The sequence below is a fragment of the Microcaecilia unicolor genome, chromosome 1, assembly GCF_901765095.1.
Source record: "Microcaecilia unicolor chromosome 1, aMicUni1.1, whole genome shotgun sequence".
NCBI lineage: Eukaryota > Metazoa > Chordata > Amphibia > Gymnophiona > Siphonopidae > Microcaecilia > Microcaecilia unicolor.
In genome coordinates, this window is record NC_044031.1 from 287886147 (window position 1) to 287905410 (window position 19264).

At 45.3% G+C, this 19264-nt stretch overlaps 1 protein-coding gene across 1 annotated transcript in view; it reads right to left on the reverse strand.

Annotated features, from left to right (window-relative positions):
* The window catches only part of MYO10 (myosin X), a 468050-nt gene that overhangs the window by 245909 nt on the left and 202877 nt on the right, over positions 1-19264 (reverse strand). The window contains exon 3 of the mRNA XM_030207302.1: positions 17148-17306. Coding sequence (XP_030063162.1) covers positions 17148-17306 — 159 coding nt within the window. The remainder of the gene's footprint in view (positions 1-17147; positions 17307-19264) is intronic.

Here is a 19264-nt window from a genome sequence, read left to right on the forward strand (position 1 = left end):
ATGGAGGATTGGTAGGCCTTCCTCCCAAATGAGTCCAGAGTGCGAGACTCCCGCCCCGGGGGCGCCGAGGCGGTATCCCTCGAACTCCGTGCCCTCTTGAGAGCAGAATCCACGACCGCTGAGTCATGGGGCAACTGGGGCCGCATGAGCTCTGGGTCAGAGTGGATCCTGTACTGGGACTCTGCTTTCTTGGGAATGGTGGGATTAGTTAGTGGTCGCACCCAGTTCCGGAGCAGCGTCTCCTTCAGGACATTGTGCAGCGGTACCGTGGAGGACTCTCTAGGTGGTGATGGATAGTCGAGGACCTCGAGCATCTCGGCCCTCGGCTCTTCCACAGAGACCACGGGAAAGGGAATGCTTATAGACATATCCCGCACAAAGGAGGCAAAGGAGAGACTCTCAGGAGGTGAGAGCTTCCTCTCCGGTGACGGCGTGGGGTCCGAGGGAAGGCCCGTAGACTCCTCTGAGGAGAAATATCTCGGGTCCTCCTCTTCCCCCCACGAGTCCTCATCCTCGGTATCGGACATTAGCTCATGTAGCTGCGTCCGGTACCGGGCCCGGCTCGACGTCGAGGCACCGAGGTCTCGGTGTCGTCGAGCGGTGGACTCCCGCGCCGGCGGGGACGGAGCTCCCTCCATCGACGTCGACGGGGACTCCACCTGCGTGGCTGTTGAGACCGGCACCGCAAGCGGCGGCGGTGTCGACTGCCCCGGCGCCGGGCTAGAGCTCGCCGGCGCCACAGTCATCGGCGCCGAGGGCGCAAGCACCCCCGGCGCCGGCACAGCCTGGCGCATCAGCCCTTCCAGGATCCCCGGAAGGATGGCTCTGAGGCACTCGTCCAGGCCCGCTGCCGGGAAAGGCGGTGGGGCCGGTAAGGGTGTCGGTGCCGGAAGCTGCTGGGGGCCAGGAGACGGCACCGAGGTGCCTGAACCCCGACGCGTCGGTACCTCCACCACCGACGGAGATCTCTCCTCTCTGCGATGACGCTTCGGCGTCGACTCCTCTTCAGGGTGCACCGAGGGCTCCCGGTGACGGCGCTTCTTGTCTTTTTTTCCGGTGCACGTCACCGGTGCCGGAGGGCATGGAGGAGGAGGAGGTCGATCCCCCTCGGTCTCGGGGTACCGGGTCCGACAGGGTTCGGTCCCGTGGCTCACGAGTTGAGGGAGTGACCGGGGCCGACTGCCCACGCGGTCTCTCTACCCCACTCTCGCCGGCGGACCGGCGGGCCGACGGGACCTGTTCTCCTGGGGTCGCTGCCATCGGTGCCGATGTCTCGGGCATCGATACCGGTACCGAAGAACCGGTCTTCGATACCGATGCCGTCGAGGTCGACGTCGAGGGGCCGGCGCAAGTTCCAAAAAGACGGTCCCGCAGAACTTGCCTCGCAACCTGAGTCCGTTTCCGGAGACCGAGACACAAAACGCACGACTTGAGATTGTGCTCCGGCCCGAGGCACTGGAGGCACCAAGCGTGGGTGTCGGTCTGCGAGATCGGCCGGCCGCAGCGACCACACTTTTTAAATCCACTCGGGACCTTCGAGGACATCGACGGAAAAATCGCGTCGGCGAAGTCAAAGTCGGCAATGGTGGCTAAAATCACACCACGAAACTGAAACCGACCGAGCGGCCACTAGGCCGCAACGAGGCGTCCCCGCTAGAAAGCGAGGGAAAAGAAGGAGCGCGTGCTCCACACGCGCAAAATTCTTTTTTTTTTTTTTTTTTTTTTTAATAAAAGAGAAAGAAGAAGAAGAAGAAGAGGCCGAACAGGCCAAAAGCGACGATCCGCGTAAACGCGGTCGAAAAAATCCGGCGGCTGAAACGAGAGAGAGGGGAAAACACAACTCTCTCAGTCGCGGAAAAAAAGTAACTGGCGGGAGCGGTCGCGCACGGGCGGGAAGACGGCCGCGCATGCGCGGTGGGCGTGCCCTGCGTGTCGACCGTCCCGCGAAGCTTATTTCCGGTTGGTGGGGGCTGCCGCGGACGTCACCCAGTCGTGAGAACAAGCAGCCTGCTTGTCCTCGGAGAAAGCTAAATACATTAAAAACAAAAGGTTTTATGGCTAGGTAACATTTGTTTCTGTACCAACAGATACTCCCCTTAATTCTAGACAGGGGTTCTCAACCCAGTCCCCGGGACACACCTTACCAGTCAGGTTTTCAGGATACCTACAATAAATATGAATGAGATACATTTGTATACAAAGGAGGTAGGGCATGAATCTACCTCATGGATACTCATTGTGGGTATCCTGAAAAACTGACTGGCTAAGTGTGTCCCATGGAATGGGTTGAGAACCCATGATTCAAGAGAATCCCTCCCAATAGAAAAAGCTAGGCTGTTAGGAGTGACATCAGATTCAAATGTATCAATGGAATTACAAGTAAAAAATCTCACAAAATAACTTTTTTTTTTTAACTTAAGACAACTGAGATCAGTAAGGTCCTTGTTCTATAAAGATCAATTTAGATTATTGGTCAAAACCTTAATTCTTCCACAACTCAACTACTGTAACTCATTGTTCTCAGGGATATTCACTAGATCACAGTGTAAGCTTCAATTATTATAAAATGCGGACGAATGAGCTTCCTTTCAAAATTAAATTACAATCTTCATATAATCTATTTTGTAAGTATTTGAAAACTACTACTACTTAACATTTCTAAAGCGCTACTAGGGTTACGCAGCACTGTACAGTTTAACAACGAAGGACAGTCCCTGCTCAAAGGAGCTTACAATCTAAAGGACGAAGTGTCAAGTTGGGGCAGTCTAGATATTCTGGATGGAGGTATAATAGTTATGTGCCGAAGGCGACATTGAAGAGGTGGGCTTTGAGTAAGGATTTGAAGATGGGCAGGGAGGGGGCTTGGTGTATGGGCTCAGGGAGTTTATTCCAGGCATAGGGTGAGGCGAGGCAGAAAGGGTGGAGCCTGGAATTGGCGGTAGTGAAGAAGGGTACTGAGAGGAGGGATTTGACCTGTGAACAGAGGTTACGGGTAGGAACGTAAGGGGAGATGAGGGTGGAGAGGTAATGAGGGGCTGCAGATCGAGTGCATTTGTAGGTAAGTAGGAGAAGCTTGAACTGTATGCGGTACCTGATCGGAAGCCAGTGAAGTGACTTGAGGAGAGGGGGTGATATGGGCATATAGGTCATGTTTGTTTAAAAAAAAAAAAAATGTTTGGAAGCCATTAGCTACATTAACTTAATTTTTGCTTTCTCATCGCATTGTAATTCCAACAGTATTTCGTTCTCTTTTATCTGCCTTAGATCAGCTGGGTTTGGGTGGACGACAAAACTTAGGATAGAAATAGAATAGAATACAATCTCATCTATCTACTATAATAAAAAGCACCGCCAACGTTCTGAAGCTGACTCCGTGGCTTCAGTGAAGGGTTCGTAACATTTGTAAGTCTGTCACATCTCTCTCTGCCCCACCCTCGCGTCAAAACGTGATGACGTTGAGGGCGGGTAATCCTACTATATAAATGAAGAGTGCGGCACGTCACAGGGGGGTGGAAACAGATTAACCAAACCGGCTTCCTTGCTTACAATGGACTACATAGGCTCACTTCCACTCCTGTCTATTAAAGCCTCCTTGGGCAGCTCTTTCTCCCTTCTCCACCCCCACCCCACAAGTCTTGCAACTTTCATGTTTCGCCCGCAGCCTCTCTGCAGTCCGTGTGGTCATTTTCAGTGCCCTGAAGCGTTCTCCCTCCGGCACCAGCGATTCAGATAGTCAGCCATCTGCCAGCATCAGGGTCTCTCCTCAGGCCCATCCCACCGACTGTAATGCAACGTCCTGTTTTCCGCAGAGGTGGGATGCGCCTGAGGAGAGGCCCTGTCGCTGGCAAGAAGGCTGACTTCTGAATCGCCGGTGCTGGAGGGAGAACACTTCAGGGCTGTAAAAACATGAGAGGAAACCTGATTTTAACAGATCCAGCTTCAGGTATTTTGTCATGCTAAGGATCCAGTATATGAGGATAAATGGCAGTTTCTCCAATATGTTAATTCCTTTGATCCTATCTCCATAAACTACAGTCAATGAAGACATAGCTTCACCACTAAGGTACTTAATGGAAGTATGTAAAACATTTTTCTCTCACTTTTAAGCAAAACATCTTTCTATTGGTATGCATACTTGGAATGCTTGCAATACAAAGGAAACTTTGACTGTAGCCAATAGGTGAGTGCTCACACACACACACACGCCGCTACACTGCCCCCACCCCCCACATCATACACAAACTCTGACACCCTCCCCACCCCCACCACCAACACCACCACCCACATCATACATAAACTCTCCAAGGGCCAATCAACAGGCATACATTCCTTCAAACACCACCCCCCCCCCCCCCCCCAAATCATCATACACACACTGTGCCATGGAGAAACAGCATCTCTGTCACTCACAGTCACACACTCCCCCCTCCCACCTCCCTTAATACACAAACTCTAAAAGGAAAAATCAACATCTCTATCTCTCACTCAGACACACACACACACTCCCCCCAACCACCTCCACATCATCATACACAAACTCTGCCACGGTGAATCTAGATCTCTTCTCTCACTCACACCCACACACTCCCCCCCCCCCCCCACTAAATACACAAGCTGTACCATGGAGAATTACCATCTCTCACTCACACCCACAACCAAACTCCACCCCCCCACCCACAAGAACATACACACACTCTGCCATGAGACAGCATCTCTCTTTCTCACTCACACACACTCCCAGCCCCACCCCCTTAATACACAAACTCTACCAAGGAAATTCAACACATCTCTCTCTGACTCACACACACACACACACACCCACAGCCCCCCAACCTCCCCCCCCCAAAAAAAAAACACAAACACTGATGTGGAACACCGCTACCATCCCCCCCCCCCCCCCCCCCCCCCCCCCCCCCCCCCCCCCCAAGAATGGCAACGCAGATTGGTCATGCAACTCACACACTCCCAACCAAATCAATAACCATGGCCCCCCCCCCCTTCCGGTACGGGGCTAAGGAAAGGGAAGTTTAGGGGAAGAAAAGCAATTGTCCCCCCTCCAAACACACTCACACACAGACGCCGCCGCTATCCTCTCCACCCTTCCCCCCATCATACACAAACTCTGCCATCCTCCCCACCACCTCCCACATCATACACAAACTCTCCAAGGGACAATCACCATCTTTCTGTCTGACAGACACACATTCCTTCCCCCCCCCCCCCCCCAACATCATACACACACTGTGCAATGGAGAAACAGCATCTCTCTCTCTCACTCACACCCACACACTCCCCTTAATACACAAACTCTAAAATGGAAAATCAAGATCTCTCTCTCACTAAGACACACACACACACATTCCCCCCAACCACCACCACCACATCATACACAAACTCTGCCATAGTGAATCAAGATCTCTGTCTCTCACTCACACCCACACACTCCCCCCCCAAAAAAAAAAAATACACAAGCACTAACATGCAGAATCAGCATCTCTCACTCACATCCACACACACAACCAACACAAAGAAAAAAAAACAGAAAAACAACAAAAAAGATATTACACATTACACATAATACAACAATGTAAATTATTCATTAGAATGACAACACATTTCTCCTAACAATCCCTTTCAAAACATTAATTGCAGGAAGCCAATACCTTGCTAGCGCCCGTTTCATTGGTTTCAGAAACAGGCCTTTTTTCCTAGTGGATACATAAGAACTATGGGCAGCAATCAGAAAGTATACTACAGAAACAACTAAGTTCATAAGAGAAAGAGATAGTACCAAGACTCACCAAGGAAAGAAAAGACATAAAAAATACAGCACGCAAAAGGAAGAAACATTTACCAGGAGAAATGAAGGGACTGTATTGCTCATCAGCAGAGGCAAGGATAAAAATCTCTTTAGATACACCCTGAGGAACTACAGATTATTCACATGCATAATTAATAAGCACACACAATCACAAAGTTGCATAATTAACCACATGCAGAGGACCACTTCAGCAGGAGTTCTATGGTGCAACAGCGAGGAACACACTGTGCTGCTGGGCACAGCGGAATGGACAAAGGCGACAGGCTGTCAGCCCAAGCCAATGAGCCTGCTGCCTGCGTTGATGTAAGCAAGGAAGAGGGATCAATGAAGTACAGAGATACTGCTAAGTCCACCTGCTCAAGGAGATCCATGGAGCACCCAGACAAGGTGACAGAAAAGGTATTAGAAAAGGTACAGAGAAGGGCGACGAAAATGATAAAGGGGACGGGACGACTTCCCTATGAGGAGAGGCTGAAGCGGCTAGGGCTCTTCAGCTTGGAGAAAAAATGGCTGAGGGGAGATATGGGGAAATAGATTTCAATATACAGAACAAAATTACAGAAAAGCAACTCTTATGTTATGGGATTGCTTATTTCTAAATTCACAAATAAATACACCAGAATGTTCACAGGATAGTTTGAGTACATTTGTGCAGATAGGAATATCTATCTCGTCTATAAACTCCACAAGCTTTAATTCTCAGAAATGAGTGATATTACCAAGTCCTTGAGCCAGCGAAACCCCTTTGTTGCCTTGTGCAACAAAGCACCGTTCTTTCTGAAACCTGGGTCTGCCATGCAAGCACACATATGAAAAGATTCCAATATACAAAGAAAAGACAAGGCAAGTTTTTGGGCTTTTAGAGATGTCCCTTACCTTCAAAATGTCAGGAAAAGAAGCTCACTGAGGGGTCCTTTTACAAAGGTGCGCTGAAAAATGGCTTGCGGTAGTGTAGGCACGAGTTTTGGGCACGCACTGATCCATTTTTCAGCGTGCCTGTAAAAAAGGACTTTTTAAATTTTTTGACGAAAATGGACGTGCGGCAAAATCAAAATTGGCGCACGTCCATTTTGGATCTGAGACATTACCACAAACCATGGACCTAGTGGTAAAACTCATGAGGTAATCAGGCGGTAATGGCCTATGCGCGTCATATGTGCCACTTGGTGCGTGTGTCTGAAAATAAAAATTATTTTTCGGACTCGCCCCAAAAATGAAATTACCACAAGAGCCACGCGGTAGTCGTGTAGTAAATCCATTTTGGCACACGTAGACGCTTATGCAGCTTAGTAAAAGGGCCCCTTAGTGCTTGGATGTGAGGCTCCAAAGGAATCCCTTCAGTGTCAACAGTACTCCATTACAGTGTTCTCCGATGGGAAGAACGCAGTAACCTCATATTAGAGCTCAGCGCATTGCTTCCTAACGGTAGCATAAAAACATATTCTGATCCCCAACTTTATGTTACATTACCAAGAATTTATATTCCACTCATGTCAATATTGGTTTGAAGCAGATCACAGTAAAATTAAACCAGCAAACATAAACTTGGAATTACAACAGCAATAAAATAATAATAAAATCTTTAAAACAACAAATTATTTAAGCAGCCTTAAACAATCTACAGAAAGGGTAGCAAGCCAGACAAATAATTGATGTTGACAAAGCATTCCAATGTTTAGCTGCTTGATAAGAGAATAGACAGGAAAAAATAGAATTTAACCACAAACTCTTAAATATTGGACACGATAATCTAAAGTATTGAGAGTATTAATTCCTGAACCTAGCACTTTAACCACAAACAGCATAAACTGGTGCATATGCTTGTACTATTTTACAAACAAAGCAGCACAGTTTAAAAAAAAATATTCTACCTTCTACTGGCAGCCAATAAAGTTGAACATAATAGAATGAAACTATCACATTTTTTAAAAGAACATATTAACCATATCTCGGTACACAAACAGTGCACACGTAGGCTGTGTGCAGAAAACGTGCACTAAATGGAAGAGCGCACACCGGACACATGCACACACACAGGTAGTGGCAGCTATACCTTGTGCACCAAAAAAAATTACTGTGCGTGAAGAGCTGCATGTGCTGAAATACCATTCTAGTCATACAGGTTTTGCAGTACTAACATTGTTTATGCACAGAATAGCATCCCAACACAGACGCAGATTATGGGGGGGGGGGGGGGGGGGGGGAGATTCTAGACATGGCGAAAAACAATTGGCGCTGAAATCAGTGCAGACCGTATTCTATAATCGGCGCCTAGTTTTAGGGGTGCTTCATACGTGTGCTTGCATGGCAGGGGTGTAGCCAGACTTTGGCGTGAGGGGGGGTCCAGAGCCCGAGGTGAGGGGGCACATTTTAGCCCCCCCCCCAGCGCCGCCACTACCAACATTGCCCCCCAGGCGCCAACCCTTTTGACCCCCCCTTCCCACCGCCACCAGCCCTCCCCCGCTGCCGCAGTCGTGTACCTTTGCTGGCGGGGACCCCAACCCCCACCAGCCAAGGTCCTCTTCTTCTGGTGCGGACACACTACTGGCTGATCTGCAAGGCTTCATTCTGTTTCTGTGAGTCTGATGTCCTGCACAAAGAATGAAGCCGGAAGGCGAGGACCTCGGTTGGCGGGGGTTGGGGTCCCCACCAGCAAAGGGAGGCAACTGCGGCAGCGGAGGAGGGCTGGTGGCAGGGGGTCCAGGGCCAAATCTACGGGGGCCCAGGCCCCCGTGCCCCCACGTAGCTAAGCCCCTGCTGCATGGCAGACCCAAATATCTCAGCGCCTAAAACCACGCACATCCATTTACACCAATGAAAATGACATAAATCCCGGCTCACAGGTTTACGTCCACTGGGCCATAATCTATAACTATGCGCGTAAATTTCAGAACGCCCACGAAATGCCCATTTCCCTGCCCATAGCCACACCCCTTTTGCCTGCATGTGTGAATAAGTTCGGTGCCCTTGTTACAGAACACACTTAGCGAGTTGTGCGTATAAATTCTAATCGTTGCCAATTAGTGCTCTTTATTACTTGTTAAATGATGTTATCAGCGCTCATTAGCTTGTTAAGGTACATGTATTATTATAAAACCTGCAACAATGTCGGCAGGGATCTCTAGGCATGCAATATAGAATCTGAGGGTATGAACATTTAATACTACCACTACTAATAATAATTTCTATAGTGCTACTAGATGGCACAAAACAAGAGACCGACCCTGCTCTATAGAATTTACAATCTATTGACAGGATCAATAAGGGATTAGGGGGTTATATTGTGGGAATGATTAAAACAAATATGGGTATTGAACAGGTGAACTATGGAAATTGGAAAAAAAATATGAATAAGTGAACAAATGGAAGTAAAAAAATCAAAAGGTGTTTTGAAATAGAGAAAATTCTGTAAATATCAGTTATTCTAGAATGCATACCAGACACAGTGCTTCTCAACTTTTCTGGTACTCTGCCCACATACATGGACTTCTTACAGGCTCCACAAACTTCCACAGTTTTATTTCCACTGCACATCACAATCTGGCACTTTCATCATTTGAGGCTCCCCCCCCCCCCCCCCCCCCCAGCATTTTCTAGGTTGACAGGTGCCTCTAGCCTACACCATCTGGAGGAGATGTAGTAGTGCTGTCGAAGATCCAAAGCTAACTGGAGGATAAATTCATATCAACTATCTCCTTGCCAGCAACAGTACTGTACAACACTGTTGTGTTAATCAAAGCCAGATCAAGGACATTGTGGAAAACCTGCGACTTCCCGATTTACTTTCAAGCCATTAGATCCAAAAGTGTCAACCCACTATGTTGTCTTGTTGTAAAAGACTAATGTCTCGGGTATCTTTTTTTTCCCTCAGTTCCAATATGGACAGCTGTATGGAGGGTATTCAGTAGCAGATGTGTCATCGCAATGGTGCAGTTGAGATTCACTTGGAGTTTTTTTTCTTTAGATCCTCTTTGTGACTGATTCACTGTTCCCAAAATGCTCTTACTCTTGGTCTTCAACTTCTCAGCTAGTTTCACTCAAGTAAAAAAAAAAACAAAAAACTAGTAACATTTCTTTGCTTGTTCAAAAAAAGGGTCTAGCAGCCTGAGGACAATATTCTCTGAAACAGAATAGCCAGCAGGGCAGAGATCTTTACCTACATATGGGAAGCCATTCAAGAAAGGTACTTGATTTCAGTTTCTGCTGTGAGCCATAGTTTGGTTCCAATTTTATCAGATTTGCTCGACATGCACTGAATAAATGGATACCTTGCTTTGGTAGGAAAAAACTGCACATCAATCATATTTACTCCTAGTTTGCAGTAAGGAATGGTTCCAGACTTCTGCCACTAATGTAAATTTATCTGTCTTCCAAATTGATCTTGTTGACTTTATGCCAAACTGTACATATTGTAAAATTTCCTGGAATCTATTTTATAGCATATTGCCAGTGAAAAATCTGGGCCCCCATACAGTTGACCGAAGACTTTCTACAGGAAAGCCATTTGCTCTGTAGGCAGCACAAAAATCACAACAAAGGCATAAAAAGTTCTAGAAATAAGCTGTCCAACTGCCATGCTTTCTTTGATTCTTCATCATCCAGATTTTGAAGTTGTTTTGGAACTTCAACCCTAAAAGGACATCCATGAGGCATGTTTGACCCAGGGGCGTAGCCAGACAACAGATTTTGGGTGGGCCTAGGCAAGAATTGGGTGGGCACCAAGTGTACTACCCCCCCCCCTCCCCCCAAAAAAAAAAATTATCTCAGCTGGTGGGAAAACGCTTCTTTCCACCTTGGCAGCAGGCATGCACTGAAAACTGAGCATGCTCTGGTGCCAGTGTCATTGAGAGTAGCGTTTTCGTTACCATCAGGGGAAAAATCTTTAGCTGGCGAAGCTTCGGATTCCCTCCAGTTACCACTAAACATGTGCTATTGTTGGGTGGGCCCTGGCCCACCCAAGCCCACCTGTGGCTACGCCACTGGTTTGACCAATATCATACCTTTTGTTATTTTTGGGAAACGCTACAGAGTATAGGAAGTCCTAAAAAAAAGCTGCCAATAGGATAACAGTTGCATAATAAAGTTTTCTTAAAAAACTAGAAAATTGCTGCTGTCCATTTGCAGTCTAAGCAGAAAGCATCAAAGTGACAAAGGTCTCAACAAACAAAGCCTGGCGGCCGCTCATACAACAGCAAAGGCTAAGATAAAATAAAAAAAATTAAAAAAAATCAATGCAAAGACCAACCACCTGATCCGTAATGCAAAGCTTATAAAATCAATGCCCAGGACCAAGTACTTCATCTGCACTTCAAAGTTCAAATTACTCAGTGATGAACAGTTTCACCACCTTTTCTTCAAATTGAATATACAAGGACCCATACATCTCCTTTTATTCTGGAGGTGCTCATTTATTAGATGAAAATTAATGACTCTTCCCACATTAAACAATCCAGACTGAAAAGTATAACAAACGAAACAGTCCCTCAAACAGACTCCACTACCTCACTCTGAAGAAAGCCAGGTTGAAATGTCAAAGGGGTCGATTTTGTCCCCTATGGATTTTCTAGGTGACGGCTTATATATTGGAAAATACCGTAGCTAACCCCTTTAAATTTACATGTCATGTAGAACACCAGTGAGCAGGAAAAGTCATAGATTCACTCAGAAATTAAAGGTTAAAAAAAAGTCTAATTTCATTAGAGGTCAAAATGGCCCCAGTGATCGTTCTGGTATTAAAGCCTCAGAATTTTAAACAAACTTTTTAAAAAAAACCTCCACTCTGCCTCTGGATCTTCTGTGTACGTCTCCGCATTTGCCTTTATTAGCTAATGCCTTCATTACCACTTGTGCTGATGTCAGTGCAAATCTTTGAACACAATCAGCTTGGACATAAAGCTTGTTTTTAACATAGGGTGCCCACAAAATTGTGAGCTAAAGCAGAGTTAAGCTGTGCACAAAGGCTACCGCACTTTATTGCATTGGCCCCGGAGGTCTCACCCACCTCTAGGGCCTATAAACACAGCCATCACAAGGTATCATTTAGACCTGATTTTGCTTTTGTTTTTTGACAGCCTGATTACCTGCCACCTGACATTTGATGGGTTGCTCCAGCAGTAAGGTAGCTTTTCAGAGGGCTTTCCACCAGAGCCTCTTTTTGTACTGTAATGCACAGCATCCCGGCACCTTGCCAGCAATACCATTTGTGGTCACTGCAAATTCAATGAGTCATAGCCACCATGAGCTCACCTTCCACACCTTGCTTTGACTGTGCTTGAAAATACGTTTCTCCATCCTTACACCACAGGACTTATAAGCTTTAGTGCAGGGGCTGGGTTGCCACAACCTTTCGGTTTGTTGCCACAAATCAGGCCTATTCAGGATCCCAACACATTCAGAGCATTGAAACAAGTTAGAACACTGCACACTACCAGGAATCCTGTATTCAGAACCGTGCCATCACTGATTGCAAAGTAGATTAAGGCATGAGGCTGATGAGGTCCACAGCTCATATCTTCTGTCTAGTACCGTGTTTGCAATTTTTCCCTGCATTAAGTTTCTTTGCTAAATGATTTGCTCTTTAAGCCGAAGGTGTGCCCCCATTACATGGTATCAACCAGCTGACAATTTCTTACCATCTTTATTTGGATTTTGCTCACACCTTTTTCAGTAGAATTTCAAGTTAAGTTACATTCAGGTATATTAGCTATTTCCCTGACCCCAGAAGGCTTACAATCTAAGGGACAGATGCAGTTAAGCCTCATGGTTGAGCCAGAGCTCTACCACAAAATATCGCAGAATGTTCTAAAATCAATGAGCATGCAAAATTACTGCTGTGTTAAAATCACAAAAGTAATGTGCAGCTTATGATTAATGTCAACTTTCCTGTTGGTGCTTGAGCAGCGATTGGCTCAGGCATTGACAGGAAGAATGACATTTTAAAAATCCTCATATCAGCATCTCCCTCTCTCCCCCTCTTTGTAGAAGCTCCCCCTGGGACCCTAACCCCTTTTGTCCAATAAAAAAAATTAAAATTCCTGGTATCTAGAGGCACTCTCCCACCCTGATCCCTCCCCCAAGTCTATCCAAGCCTACCTGACCTACCTAACAGGAGAAGCAGGAGTGATGCCCACTCAAGTCCTGCCTCTGGTACTGCCAACTTGAAAATTGGTAGTGCACATAAGGGAAAAAAATAGTATTATAATACTTATAGCCTACTGGGGTGGGGAGTTCATCTGGGGGTGAGATCTTCTGGAATCTGGAGAGTGAATGCTCTTAGGAGTTATTGGGGGTGGGGGGGGCTTGTTTCTGGAGGAGTAGCTGAATGATTAGTATAGTGGGCTGAAAACCTGGGGGGAAAATTTTACATTTTGTGCCCGCTAAGGACATAGAAGGTACCTGCATACAATAAATGTAAACCACTTTACTGTCCAGTGTTCCTAACGAGCATTTCTCCAAGGATTTACTTTATGCATCAATAATTTGGACACAAGCACTTGCAGAAACCATAGAGCAGGTGTTAAGTGCTCATGCCTAAGTGCCAAGGGCATGCATGGAACTGTAGCATTTTATACAAATTACGCACAACTTTGTAAGTCCATCTAGAAACAAACTGCGCCTGATGAGGTTACTCAAAATTTCAAAGCCTCCACCCACAGATGCAGAAATGTGTGTTTGTCATAACAGTAACGTGCGCACAGTGCTTTAGTATGATATAAACTGTATAATTACAATAATTGATGCTACTGACATCCTCAAGGAAGCAGGAGCAAGATAAGGAGGTTTTTATTTTAATTTTCAGAGGTCTTTTTATTAGAAGCTCAAGGCAACATACATCAAACATAAGAAAGACAGAAAGAAAGAAAGCCCTACTTATCCCCTTCCTTCTCCACCAGACTATGCAATAAAACAAATAAGCAATGAGTAAGAAAGGGTTTCCATATGTGCTCCCATTTAGCCAGGATCTTGCTGTTCTGTGCCATGATCTTTTCCATATCAGCTATAAACCCAAAGTTTTGTAATCCATTTATAGGCATGTGGAAGAATCTCTGATTTCCAGGCACTAGACAGAGATGTCGTGCAGCATTAGAACAGAAAGAATTTAAAAGGTACTTTCTATTTGCATGCTGCAGTTTTCTAAATTACTTTAATTCCAGAGCAGCAGCAGTTCAAGATTTTCAGTGTGGGTGCAGGGACGTAGTGTCTTCAGTTTAAATCTTTCCCACAACAGAAATGCCTTCGTATACATAGCTAGCCATGGTGGAAAATATTTAGAAAGACTAGTTGTCAGGCAAAATTTGTAGGAGCAAGGGATATATTTTTTTGGGGGGAAGGGGGGAGGGCAGACTCATCTGTTTGGTTTACTTTTCCCTCTCTCCTCTGACTTCTGCACTCCCTTCCTCTTCTCCTTTTCTATATAAGGAGGGTAACAGCTCCTCTTGGCACAAGGACACACATATACACATTCCTATATACAAACTACATTTTTATTTTACCTACGAAGCCAGGATTATAACACTATTAATGTCAGGACTGTTGAAATCCTGAATGTCATGGCATCATATGCATAGAGGCCTAGATAGGAAATTCTATGCTGTTGGGGTCAGCAGTATGTATGGTTAGGGAACAGGCAGCTGAGAGACCAACACGGGCTGTCAAGCGTGTGGATTTAATGTGGAGATGTGTAGGAGGAGAGACATTAGAAAGAGGTGCAAGGACAGTGAGGAAGAGATGAATGAAAAGGATAAAGAGAAGTGACAAAAGAAAGGGGAAAACTGAAAAGAATACATAAAATAGAATGAAAACAAGGAAATAAATCACACAAACAGCTACAGAGAGAAACTAATTTTCAATGTATAGCATTTCTTAATTTTGAATGTGTGTGCAATTGCTGACAAGCATTACTATTAGTATTGTTTCAAGCACTAAGAACATGACAAATGTTACTGATCCAGAGGCGTAGCCACAGGTGGGCCTGGGTGGGCCAGGGCCCACCCACTTAAGGCTCAAGCCCACCCAACAGTAGCACACGTTTAACAGTAGCTGGTGGGGATTCCAAGCTCCACCAGCTGAAGTCTTTCCCCTGATGGTAACAAAAACGCTACTCTCCACGATACCGGCACCTGCACATTCTCAGTTTTCAGCACATGCCTGCTGCAGAGTGCTAAGGTGGAAAGAAGCGTTTTCACGCCAGCTGAGATATTTTTTTTTTTGGTGGTGGTGGTGAGAGGAGAACACTTGGTGCCCACCCACTTCTTGTCTAAGCCCACCCAAAATCTGTTGTCTGGCTATGCCCCTGTTTGATCTATACTATTTTTGTTATGTTGTGGGGAGGATTTAGAAGTTGGCAACTTGTAAGATCATTAGGGGTGGGGAATAAGTGAGAGATTGTGATGCATTTGCACAATCAGTGACAATGGGTAGTCTGAGTCATGGCTCTAGATTGTTAACATATCTATATTTTAGAGATGTATTCTTTGTGTGATTGAATTTTACTGCTGTATGAAACTATGATGTGTTTGATTATTTTGTTTGATTCAAACTGCTTTGGGTCAGGCTGTTGTTGGAGGAAGGCAGTATATAAATGTAATACAAAATGGTATAAACAGGAGGAGCTGGAAAGTGGAGAGGAATAAGAGATGGATAGAGGGTAAGCAGATAGAAGAAGAAAAGTGATAAGAATATGAAGAGAAGACAGTGACTGTGAGAAGACCCTTTTTCAATTTTGCAGCAGTCGTGACTTTTAAAGGACTGAACTCTTGGGCATGAGACGGCTAGGCTCTTAACCTGGCTTACGGATTTGAGCAAAATTTCAGCAATCCTGATTAAAGCAACATGAAGGAAATCTTACACAGCTCTGAGTGAGTCACTGACTCAGCCTGAACGCCTAGCCGTCTCATGCCCTGTCACAAGTAACTGCAGATGGGTTTCACACAATATCTTATGTGTTCCTTCTCATGTGTCTTCAAAGCAACCACAATGCCCAGTCATGCCCAAGGAGGGGGAAGAAAGGAATCAGGGTGGCTAAGCACATCACGTCAGAAGGCTTTTGCCATATTTACCACACTGTTCTCTGAATATTTCACTCTTCAGTTTGTACAGTGTAATATTACAATAAAAAAAAAAAAAAAAAAAGTTATGCTCAATACTTAAAAGAAAAATATTTTTCGTTTACTTGTGAGGCCACCTCACCATTCCAGTCTGACATTCCTCTGACTTCACTCAAGCCTATATTTAGTCCTACCTATTATCTTTTGGTTATTATGGGCAACACGGATTACTAGCTAAAGGTGGGAGAGGATGTGGAGAACCATGAATCAGCTTTTATGGTTTTCTGATGTTCACCACGCCTGAATGTGACCCCACAGTGCCTTCATGCAACCAAGAGAAGCTTCAGCTATGATGTTACTACTTGTGATTTATCAACCACAATCATCAGGGCTGTCGCAAAATGTAGACAAGCAGGCACTGCCCTGGCTACCAAGCTGAGGGAGGGGCAGGTCATGCTGCCCTTTTGAGTCTGTAAGCATGCAAAGTCCATAAAAGAAGGGGTGCATTTAAAAGCAACCCTTGCCCTGATATCCACCATATCCATCACTGTACAAGAAGCTCTCTCAAGTTCAGTGGAATACAGTAAACTCAAACCAGGTCTCTAGATCTCTCAAGATTCTCAGTTTCACTGTCAGCCTGTACTTTGCAATTTCCAAGGGTCAACTCCAGCAACGTTCTCCATCTAACTAGTAGGGTGTCACTACAAGAGTGTCACTGCCATCCAAACACAAAGTACCATTTCCAAGGAACTGGTTAAAGAACCAATGCACAGAAAAACTTGTTTTCCTTACCCTCACAAAGCAATGAACATAAAAAAAATCTAAACTATTCCCCCACTGTTATGTTAAAGAATTAAATATCTTCTGCCAAGTCAGATGTTCAGTGATTGAATGCAGCAAATATATGAACAGGAGGCTATGCTAAGCTATTCTTAAAAAAAAATGTACACAACTCTCCCTCAACATCTGAGAAATACCTACACAAAAAAAAAAAAAAAAAATGAAGAGGCCGTTACTAGCCCAATTGTTTAGTATATCCAGAACATACCTCTAAGGAGGTTAGATAATGACCATAAGAGCAAACTATAGCTTTCCTGAGATGAAAACATATATACCGGGGTATACTGGAACATGAGCAGATAGTAATCTCCAAAAGACTTTAGCCACAGGCAAAGAATGAGGGACACCTTTTTCCTTGGACTCAAGGAAAGGGAGAAGACAAAGGTCTGCACAATCCTTCCACTTTTGCTTAAAAAATGTTTAAAGTGATTCATCCTTACGTATATGTGATTTTTCTGGTATCTCTGGAACAGGTTGTACATGATGGAGCCTTCATGGAGGTCTACCAGAGCAGCCATATCTTCCACCCCTTCTGTGCTTGTTGGATGCATGGGTGTCACCTTCTGACTCGTGATTGTGCTTGCTTTGTAGGTGAACACCTGAAAAGGAGGAAAGAATGCATTTATCCAAGACAATTAGGCAAAGGGCTCCTCCTCTTTTTCAATGAAGAGATTTTGCCTGGATACAGCATGAGGCAGTATCAGTAACAACAATCAATACTGTCAAAGGACTTTCAGCTATGTTAAGGGTTCATATCGTTTTCCGGATTGCACATTTTAACATTCTCTGCAGCCTGCTACAAAGTTATTCAGACTGGATCCATGCTATCTACAGTAGCTCCCAATTTTATTCTAGACGAGAGGGGGATGTGGTTATGGGAAAAATCCTAGCACTAGACTGCATAAAACTAGCGGCCCCAGCCAGTTCCCTATCATGGTCCTTTCATTTCCTTCCAGCTTTCATGAATAGCTGCCCCCCTTCTCCTCAATATCCCTGCTTTGTGACCCATCCCTATCTTGTACACTAACTACCATTGCTAAGGGTCCTGAAGTCTTCCTTGACTTTCTCCATTGTCTATGTTAAAACTACTGTTTCCACTTATCAAACCTTTATGCTTGTTTTCAGTCTATATATGCACAGATAGGGGGTCAATTACTGTTTTAAGTACTGGAGGACAAAATATTCCATGCCTGCAAATGAGGAAGTTATCTGAGCACAAACAGATCCTCGTTAACATCAAGATTTACAAGTTTTAAATGGTAGCAGCTAAATGTGACTTGCACACAAATTTTTACTCCTGGGGAATTGTGGGAGTCGTACAATGCAGAACTTGCGCAGAATTTGCCACCTCTGCGGGAGCAGGAGGATGAAATATCAGACCACACAACTCTCCTGGAAAGACGTGGCAACGACTGCACATCAGGTTGCACCCTCTTCTAAAACTCTGGACAAACTGTGTGGTACTGTATGCAGCCATGCAGTTCAAATCAGCAGCGCAGGAAGAGGAGGAGACAGTTTGATGAACACTTTGCATATCAAACTGTCTCCTCCTCTTCCTGCGCTGCTGATTTGAACTGCATGGCTGCATACAGTACCACACAGTTTGTCCAGAAGAGGGTGCAACCTGATGTGCAGTCGTTGCCACGTCTTTCCAGGAGAGTTGTGTGGTCTGATATTTCATCCTCCTGCTCCCGCAGAGGTGGCAAATTCTGCGCAAGTTCTGCATTGTACGACTCTCCTCCTCACTGCTGTGTGACCACAGTGTGGAGTGGGGGAAAGTTTAGAGTGCAACCTGGAGGACGTACAATGAAAGGAGTGAGTCCAAGATAGAGAATGACATGGGGACGGGGACAGAACCCGCGGAGACGGGGCGGGGACAGATCCCGTGAGGACAGGGACAAACTTTGCCCCCGTGTCATGTTCTATTTGAAGCCTGTTAATGAACTAGACTGTTCGATCGATGCAGATGACAATATTTTGATTTTTTTGGAAAAACAAGCAAACATGCTGGCCGCAGCTAGCAAAATTTGCGTAGGTTATCCTGTACATCCTGCTACCAGCACATCTTCAAACAAGACATCTTCTATTGCAGGAGGGACTGTGGAAGACAGGAGAGCTAGACTGAATCCAGAGATTGTTGATAACTTCTTATTCATCCACAGATTTAAAAAAAATCATAACAGTGCTTCATAGGGCATATTTCTCCCCTCTAGGCCATACAGAATGGGTTGTATTTTGTACCCCTGGACATTTTAACAGGGTGGATTAGGATTCTTTGGAGTAGTAGACGTCAGCTGTTGTTGGGGTTGGAAGGGTAGAGGGTGGTGGTGGAAGGGTTTATTATAGTTGCTCATTGTTATTATTATTTTCTATGTGTAATTTATACACAACAGTTGAATAGCATATTGTTCCTTTTTATACTTTAATAAAAAAATTGAAATATAAAATCATAAGTGTTTGAGGCTGCTGCAGATGAGAACAGAGCCCACGGGGACAGGGCGGGGACGGGGACAGAACCCATGGAGACAGGGCAGGGACAAATTTTATCCCTGAGTCA